We start from the raw sequence: 9911 nt of genomic DNA, 5'->3' as shown, positions 1-9911 counted from the left end.
AAAAAATAATAAATTACCCTTAAATTATATTCTATTTATAAGTAAAGAATATAAAAGGAGATAAACTAGAAAAAGTTCTTAAACTTATTAGACAGAATAATAGCCTTTCTTTACTCTCTTCCTCTTTATAATAAAAAGGAAATTAATAAATATATTAATATATTAATAAACTTAATAAAATAAGTAATTAATAAGTCTACTTTATAGCTACGCCCTAGCTTATTCTTAAAATCATATTAGATTATAGAGTACTCAGAGGCTATTAAGCTCTTCTAAAGATTACGCTATCACTATAATGTCATCTGTACAGAACAAGCCTAAGAGGCGTTTACTAGAGCCTATAATAAGAAGAGTAACGTGATAGCTAAAGCTAAACATACAGAGTTCAGACAACGCATATAAGAAGCAGGCGAATTGCAGGAAAAGCTATAGTAGACTGCTAAGTAGGCGAGACAATAATCTCAGAGGATCTTTATATAAGCCTCATTCCCTACTCTTTATAGGAATAGAGCAACCGCCTCAGAACCTAAGGCGAAAGCTAAATTACTTTGCGACTATCACTTCCTCCTGCCTCTTCAAGTAGATCTTTCTAATATCTAAAGCTTTACCTACCTAGAACCTATAGACATTCCGCCTAAACTAATATAATTAGAGATTATATAAGCTATTCTAAAATCTAAAAAGGATAATGCTCTAGGGCCTGACAGCATTCCTAACTAGGTCATTTATATAATTATTAATAAGCGACTAAAGCTATTTACTTACTTGTTTAGTATATGCTACTATTTAGGAGTCTACTTCTTAGCCTTTAAACGTGCTATTATAGTTATTATCTGTAAACCTAAGAAACCTGACTATTCTAACCTGAAAGCTTATTACTTTATTACCCTTTTTAACATACTAGGTAAGGCGTTAAAAGCAGTAATTATAAAATATATCTAATTCACAGCTAAAAAGCACTCTCTTCTCTTAGATACTTAAATAAGAGTAAGGCGAATAAGATCTACTAAAACAGCTCTTTAACTAATTACTAACAAAATCTACACTATATAAGGGGCTAAACGCTACAGAGTAGCTTTATTACTTAGCCTTAATATCTCTAGTGCCTTTGACCACGTTTCTTACAAAAGACTTATTTATAATCTTTGAAAGAGACAGATTCCCTTAAAGATTACTAACTAGGTTAAGGACTTCCTTTAAGATAAGGAAACTAAGGTCCGCCTTAGCTAATTCACGCTAGAAAGTAATAGAATATTTATAAACATCTTATAAGGCTCTTACATTTCTCTGATCCTTTACCTATTTTATAATGCTAACCTTCTTAATATATATAAGAATATGTCGCTCTATATAAGTGCTACAGGCTTTGTTAACAACATTAATATCCTTATATATAATCTAAGTATAGAGCAAAACTACAGAAACCTTAAATATATATACCTTGTATGTAAGTTATAAGCAACCTGCTATAAGTCCTCCTTTAATCCGTCCAAATATAACCTGATCCACTTCTTTTATACGCCTAAGAGATTTAATATACTAGCTAAACTATTACTACTCTTTATAAACGTAAGCCTTGACCCTAAGTTAGACGTCAGAGTACTTAGAGTCCAGCTCAACCTGATATTATAATAGAAACCTTACTTTTACGTAATTAAAGCGTAAGTAATTTATTACTTAAGCGCCCTAAAAATACTATTCAGCTCTATCTAAGGCTTCTTTGTCTCCTTAGGGCTTTAGGTATACATATTAGCCACTTAACTAGCGCTACTCTACAGCTATAACGCCTAGTACGCCTTAAAGGATATAATAAGGCATAGAAAGGGTATTAAAAATAAACTATAAGCTATCTAAGGACGCTGCCTTTAAGCTATTATAAGAGCCTATAAAGCTACTATTATACAGGCGCTTAAGGTTAAAACATTTACTCTCTTAATATATCTTTATATAGAGATGTTTGTAGCTAACTTAACTTGTTATATACTAGCAACAGACCTTTATAACGTGATTAAAACTATAGTAAGCTGCATTTATTAACAAGATTAAGACAGTAAAAGCAGGCAAGCCAAGCCCCTTATTACCTCTTTTTACTTACTAAAAGAATAAATAAAAAGTTATATAAGTAGTCTATCTCGTCTTAAGATAAGAAATCCGGGTACTGACCCCTTATAACGCGTTCCTCTTAACATTAAAATCGCCTCCTCAAAAAAAATAATAACTTAGCAACATATATATAACTTATATATGCTATCTATATACATATACTACAACAGTAACAGTTAGAATAATAGAATCTTAGCTATAGCTATAGATATAATTACACACCTTTCCTACGCCCTAGACACTATTAATAACGCGTAAGTATTCTATAAAGAACTTACTAGCATTCTTCTTGCACTTAGACTCTTCTTAATCTGCTCTAATTCCTCTTTATCTAATTATATAGCTATTATTTACTCTAATAATTAAGCAACCTTATAGTTTCTCCTAAAGGGTAACTTGATTTACTCTTAATTACTCTTTAAAGATATTTATTTAACTATTAAGGAGCTTAGGCAAAAGGAAATCTTAACCAAACTATAATAGCTACCTAGATATAAAGAGATTAAGGGTAACGAAATAATAGACAACTATATTAATAAAGTAGCAAGGGCTATAAGCCCCCTCTAAAAGCTTATAACTTGCTTCCTCTCTGTAATCAAAAGAATTATAAAAAGAAGAGTCCAGGAGCGCTAGGACTAGTCCTGAGAAAACAGAGTACAAACCTGCGGAATCGTTAAGCTCTCCTCTTGCGTTTCTTTTGCGAATCGCAGGCTTCATGCTAGCCGACCAAAAGCACATAGTGCCCTGCTAACCCAGCTTAGGACTAGAGTAATCGGATTTAATGCCTTCCTCTTTAAACGCCGAGTACCCTCTGTGCCTAGCCCTTGCTGCGGGTGCGGGTTAGGGACCATGACAGTGCAGCACGTCCTCCTCTCCTGCCCTACATAGTCTCAGCTCCGGAGACGCGTCTTAAGCGACCACCTGTTCTCTGACATGCAGAAGCTCCTTAATAGCCATAAAGGAGCAACCCAGGCTATTCGCTTCATCCTTCAGACTAACCTGCTAGCCCAATTCTCCTTGGTCGTATGTGACTCGCAGGCGATACGCCCTTAAGTCATCTGACTTCACTGTTCTCCTTTATTAACTCCTTTCTGCGGTCACATAGAGCCTCTAGAGCTCACTTTGAGTATACTGTCTCCTTAATTAGAAAATCTTAAAAAGTTATAATATACTTTTTTAAGTTATAAGATTAAGCTAAAGAAAAAAGAAGATAATATTATAATATATAAATATACTAGGCACTAATAGATATTATAGAGTTATCTAACACTTTATAAAGAGACTATAACAGACTTAGATAAGACTAGACCCTGAACTGCATATATAGTCAGACCTAAACAACGTAATAATTAGAGGTGATCAGGGTAAGCCCTTATAAGCAATAATTAGAGGTGATCAGAGTAAGCACTTATAAATAATAATTAGAGGTAATCAGGATAATTAACTCTGAACATGAATCTCTTAGTCTATATAAGCATATTTACTTCCTAGATAGTTTTATAGTCTTTATAGTCAACTTATATTATTAGTTTATACCTAAGTTAAAGATATTCTAGTATTATTTACTACACTTCTTATTTTACTTAATTATCTATTTAGACTTAGCTTTTAGTTAAGACTTGTCTTAACTAGTTAAGCCTTAATATATTATTTACTGTACTTCCTGTTCTACCTAATTAATTCATCTAGACTTAGCTTTTAGTTGAGACTTGTCTTAACTAATTAAGCCCTAACACTAGACTTGCTGTAACTACCTATTAATAATAATATTAGTTTAAGAATTAATCTCCTCTTTTATTTAGTATTCAAAGATAAATCCAGCCTTCTCAAGAGCAACTGAGATAATAATCCAACTTTATAAAAGAGTTACGCTTAAGTAACTAAAGTTACTTAAATATAGTTAGAATAGTATATTAATCCTTATCTAGATGCTTTAAAGAGAGTCGAACTATAACTTTATCTAGGCCTCAGAAGGCCTCTATATTAACTCTGTAATAGCAATAATAAGGCTAGCAAATTTAATATGCTTAGCAAAAGTAGTATATAATCAAATATTATAATAAGTATTATAATCTAGAGGAAAACCTACTTATTCAAGCACTCTAAGGGCTACAGAATATAAGATATTAGCTATATAAAGAGACTTGCCTAGCGTCAAAGCAGGCAGAAACGCAGGCAACATTGTGATGTGCTCTTTTCTATATCTTAACGGATTCGTAGTCATCAAATGGCTATAAGAATCATTTGAGATACCTAAAACAAGGCCATATATGCTAGATCCACGCTTGCCGACTTGTTTATACGTAAGATAGACCAGATAAGGGCAACCGTGAGCGTTGATACTAGTCACCTCTTGCTTACAACGGCTAGTAATTCGATTCTCCTCATCCCTCTTTATATGCTGCTCCAAATGACGAGTATCTAGGGTATTATCTCTGTGATGAATACAGCGAAAATCAAACCGCGGGCGCACTTGCTTCATGCTGCCACTTTTGCGTACGATAGCAAAACCCTGCGATAAGGCCCAGTCTTGGAGCCGCTCTTGACAAATATCTGGATTCTCAAAGATCTCGCTGTCAACAGGAGCAAGCAGGAAGGAGGTAGGTAAGGATCGTACGCGCTCTTCGAGCAGCGCCTTTACGTGTTCCGGGCACTCAGGATGAGCAGTCCATAGAGGGGTGGCCATAGCAACGACGAGAGCAAGATACAACACCAAGAATATCTATCTCAATACCTGTATAGGAAGTAACAGAGGTTCGGATCAGAGATAAAAAAACGCGTTGGAAACTATCAGGAACGCTACATACAAATTACTATGGCGGATTCCTGCCAAGACCCAAACGCCGAAAATACCGCTCGCCGAATATACCGCTCCTAACACATCCCGGCTGGTTCATACATTTAATTAGCTAAGGATTAAATTGCCTAGAAGAGCGGCACTGTCGCACTTTTCAGGGGTCTTACAGTACTACACATAAAGTCTGAGTCATACCCCGCATTATGCCCCACCACTGCCTCCTCCCTCTTCTCATACAAATTATTACCCACTGTGGAAAAGCTGTTGGAATCCTATGAAATTCAAGGATATCATCCATTTGGTTATGCTCTTTGAAGCTGTACTAATTTCCTGATTAGGAAATGCGTATTTAGTATCTGGTGTACTATCCTCTTGCGGCAAGTACGCAATTTACCCGGGTAATTATACTCTTTATTAACTTATTAATAGCTTCTTGACTAATTACCTCCTAACTGTCGCGAATAGCTTGAAATAAGCGTTGATAATCCTCCTCACTTTTGCCTATTTGATTAAGTTCAGGATAATGATTCTGAATCCACTGCTTAAGTTGCGCCTAAAGGTGTTTAATTAGATTAAGATCTAGACTATAAGGTGGCTAATCTAACACTGGTATGCCCTTATCTTCAAACTATTTCTTGACTTTTTTGGATGTATAGATAGGGGCATTATCCTGCATAAATGTCATACCAGGTTGCCATATCTGAGGCATTTGATCATCAAGAACTGTGAGATAAGAGTTGGCAGTGTATCCTGACTTCTCTGAATCAGGATCTCGGCCCATTATGACTATATCCGAACGACTATCTCTATGAATTGCACCCCATATCATGATGCTGATATCCTTGCCTTTCTTATAGGGTTGTATCATATCCTTATCCCACTTCTGTTGTGGTGTACGAAAGACCCAAACTCGCTGTGCCCCTGAGCCTTGTTCAAGGCTACATTCGTCACTCCATATTATCTTGCGCTATTAATCCCAAGTCTAATTTCTATGCGCTTTTGCTCATGCAAATCGTTTAGCAACCACTTCCAGAGTAAGCAAGGGCCTTTTTTTGGCTATCTAATTATGCTGATCAGTTCCTATACCTACGATCTTACTAATACGAGCTTCTAACTCGTGCTTGGCTGAGTGTTCTCGCTTAAGTATTCTTGCTTGCTGATAATGTCAAGGCTTGCAGCACCCTCAAGCTAAACGGCCTCAACCTCAGCGACAATCTCCACAAAAATTCCTTACGCCACAGCGCTACAACTTCCAATACCTCGAACCAGCCGCTCCTAGACCCTTGTAAAGAGTTCTAGCCACCAGAGTTGAACATGGGCCCGGTGCGTTTTCGAACACCACCAATGAGACGTATATACCGAATTGTCAGTCTGAGAATACCACGCTCAGGTTGAAAAAAGGTCAATTAGCTCACCTCAATCGCTATTGAAATCTTTGACGTTCTCAGCAATCCTAGCAAGGACCTTTACCTGAGACCTTTGCAAATCGAGGCGTTCGTCCTCTCTCCTCCATTCCTCTTCCAACTCCTCCATTCTCTTCCTCGTCTCCCTCTCTGCCTGCTCTTTCCTTCTCTCCTCCTCAAATCTCCTCCTGAATTCCATATCTTGCTCCGTTGCTTTCCCCTCTTTGAATCTCTGGTCCCTCGCCAACTTCTCAGCCGCGCTCCTCTTCCTGATATTTGGCTCAGCGAGGTCCCGCAGCGTCAACCCCGCTTCCACCTTCTCGTGGTAGTCGTCCATCTTGTCACAGCCGTACTTGAGGGTATCGCTGAGGAGATCTGCGAGCTCGTGGGTTTGCTGGTGTTCCTTCTGGCATCTTTCTTTGGTTTGCTCTTCGACACTGTAACTGCTGAGGCAGGATATCAAAAATGTGGCACTGACGCCGATGAAGAAGCCGGTCCAGTGGGGGGCCATGATAAGCAGTATGTTTTAATAGTGGTTTTTGGTTGGTTATAAATAATAACTTTTGAATGAGAAGATGGAGATTGGAAGTGAGGAGAGTAGTTGAGGGTGGTTCATGTGCATGGTTATGTACTAACCGCGGCGTCAATTCAAGGACCTTTATCTCCTGGTGGAGATGTATGGAGCCTTTTTGATAAGTCCAATTCAGCCTTACAGGCGTACCATTGCCAATTTAACTTTTCCATGGGCTTCTGGATGATCCTCTGCAGGAAAAGCCCTGAGTGAGGACCGTGTGTTATTTTTCACATATTTAAAGCCGCCACATTTTATGGAAAAACGGAAAAGCGAGGCATTCAATCCGTTTTCTGAGCTTGTGAAGCAATTTCACGTGAGCCTTTATCCCACTGTTTAATACATAAGTAAACAAATGGTAAATGCGCAGTACTGCTTTTAAATTGATATTATTATTATTATGTGTTTGATCTTTGCCGCCTGGTATAGAGGGATAAGAATGCTGAATCGGTGGCAGAGTTGTTAAGGACATAACATGATATCAGGGCATGATGAAAGAAAGATTTGGGAAATGGTCTTCAACCTATCTTTTTAAAGATGCAGGTCCTTCAAATACCTTAATAAAGAGATAATTCGAAGGAGACTTTCAGTCACGAGAGCCTAACATCAAGCTCCTCTTTCTATCTGTACTCGTTCCTTTCGTGTTTTCGGACGTCATCCTGGATGTAACACAAATTTGACAGTTGCTTTTGATGTAAATTAAGAAGGGAAAAGATCAGTGTGGATGTTTTTCGCGCTGCGTGATAAGAGGTTTTAATGTTGAGACTTTCACGGCCACGAGATGGCCTGGAGCCTCAGCTCTCGGGACTGCTCGTCAGCGCTCGATTCAGTCAACGACAGACTTTACAGCTTCCGCCCACAAATTTAGTTATCGCTCGGTTGCTGGCTGGTGTGATCCCACATCAGCCGAAGTTAGATGATCGAGATGGTGTAAGCCTTGGCCTCTCTATCCTCCTCTTCATAGCCTGAGGGTGGGACTGTTATCGAGTTAAATGCGTCTGTGATCCTAGTATGCAGGTCTTCTTCATCATTATTCAACTTTTTGGTCTTCACAAAGGATTCCAAACTCTCTTTCGTTTTAAGGAAGGGATTTTTCGCTTCGTAGTTGCGATTCCACCATACACCGATTCGGACATACTGCCCTCTCTGACGGCCCGTCGCTTGCAGAATGAGCCCTTCGCGATATCTCGCGAAATCCATACGTTCGACAACTGCGAGGAGGACCACAGGATTCGGATGATAAAGTCTCCGCGAGGCTACCTGATCATAGAACACCATCAGGGATGCTGATTGCGTTGCGTTCAAGTCGACTGAATAGGGGCTTCCACCGTCGCCTGTAGTCACCGTGCATAACTTTCCGCGCATTCGAAGAAGGCCTCCATTGACAGCGCCTAATGGGTGATTTAGGGGGTGGGTCTCGGTCACGATGATCTCTGCGAGGAGCCGCGACAAACTAGGAGGATGGAATGGCATAGAGACAGCATGTTGAACAGCCGCCCAAGACCAGCTCGGCGCCCTATCATCGGCCACACCAATCATTTCCTTGTCTTGATTACCTGTCACTCTCCAAAGCAATTGTTCCTTAAGATTCGAGCTTCACAAACCAGCCAAATATGTCACCGAGTCGTTACGCCAGAGGTCCTGCAGTTATTGGGCTAAAGCCCAGCACTGCAACCAATTTGTCGGACCCGAATGAGAGATTTGTCCTGGTGTACAGCTCAATTGTTCGCTTCCAAACGCCCGAAATTCAGGACCTTGGTCACGGGAGATGTCCTGCCACGAGTAGTTCGTTAGATGTTTCAAAGCCCCCGTCACATCAGATTCTGAAGCTTCCATAGTGGCGCACTCCCAAATTGCTTTGTGTCTGGTGAGATAAACAGCTCTTGGCACCAACAGACTTTCCTGGACTACCCACTGTATAATACGCCGCTGTCAGCATCTCATCTCTCCCAACTCGAATCAATAATCCTCAGTTACACCCCACCGTTCGCCATCACGTACTTCTCCTGGTGGGTCAAACCTAGAGATGTTCTGACCCCTCCTTCATTGGGCTCCCGTTATGCTCCCGGAGCAAAAGACGACTTCAGAGTCGATAGCAGTCAGTAGCGTATTCAATAACAAGGGCGTGTGAAGCCAAGGCTCGCTGTGGAGAACCCAGGACCTGATACCACGAGTTTCGAGAAAGAAGTCAAGTACAAGACATTATAGGAAGCCAAGTCAGCTATTTTACATGAAACCGGAAGTGGTGAAAACTAAAGACCTTTGATCATACTGTGACAATGTTTTTGACAGACCTCGTTGGAAAAGACGGTGTTTGGTAGACCCAAAGGACCTCTGGACTGTAATTAGGTTACAGTATTTCATTATGTGGACCGGATGTCACGTGATATATAGCGCTGCAACAAACGCTACTGGATTCTGCGCGTCTTCGATGAATTTGCTGGTTATCAAACGGTGGCGTATTGTGCGACGTTTTGAACGCGTTTTATCACAGATTTGTTACGCGTTTCGCCTCGAATTAACATGTATTTTTAGTATTGACGTTTCGCGCTATTTCGCATGGATTGGCAGTTTGATATCCACCAAACCACGGTAAAATTTGACATTTATTTAATTGGTCCGCATTAGGACCAGGGGTCCTTAGCGCCCGTAACCTTAAACCTTAATTTCTGCGGTGCAACACCAGAGCTGTGGTAGCGCAGTAAGAATAGAGTACATATCAAGAACTCAATGACCCAAAAGCATCATCAAGAAGAGATATCAGGGCCTCTAGATACTATAGAAGCTGCTCTATTAGCTAAAGACCTGCCTCGGCCGAAGAGAGCTCGAATCCAGAGCTGAAAAGCCCTTGAAAATCAAGCTCAAAATCAGCCACTCGAAGTACCTTCCTCAAAGTCTACCACAGCTGCGGCATAGCCTATCCACATACCAAATTCGCCGATTCTGAGCTCCTCACGCTCGAGCGAAACGTACGAAAAACAGCGATAGTTATCAAACAGTCAAAACAGCTCTAAAAGAAGTGATATTAATTCACAGA

The 9911-nt window shown here is 39.8% G+C and overlaps 2 protein-coding genes across 2 annotated transcripts; both read right to left on the bottom strand.

Moving 5' to 3' along the window:
• Positions 1–6316: 6316 nt before the first annotated feature.
• EPUS_07094 (uncharacterized protein) lies at positions 6317–6814 on the bottom strand (the record flags this gene model as incomplete). The annotated part of the gene is made up of 1 exon (XM_007788120.1): positions 6317–6814. One exon carries the CDS (start codon positions 6812–6814, stop codon positions 6317–6319), a length of 498 nt encoding a protein of 165 aa, XP_007786310.1.
• Positions 6815–7786: 972 nt separating this feature from the next.
• Positions 7787–8347, bottom strand: EPUS_07093 (uncharacterized protein; the record flags this gene model as incomplete). Its single annotated transcript, XM_007788119.1, has 1 exon — positions 7787–8347. One exon carries the CDS (start codon positions 8345–8347, stop codon positions 7787–7789), a length of 561 nt encoding a protein of 186 aa, XP_007786309.1.
• Positions 8348–9911: the final 1564 nt, after the last annotated feature.

Source organism: Endocarpon pusillum, assembly GCF_000464535.1.
Source record: "Endocarpon pusillum Z07020 unplaced genomic scaffold C712049, whole genome shotgun sequence".
Taxonomy (NCBI): domain Eukaryota; kingdom Fungi; phylum Ascomycota; class Eurotiomycetes; order Verrucariales; family Verrucariaceae; genus Endocarpon; species Endocarpon pusillum.
Note: the sequence above shows the minus strand (reverse complement) of the source record. Positions and strands in the feature narration are given on the sequence as shown.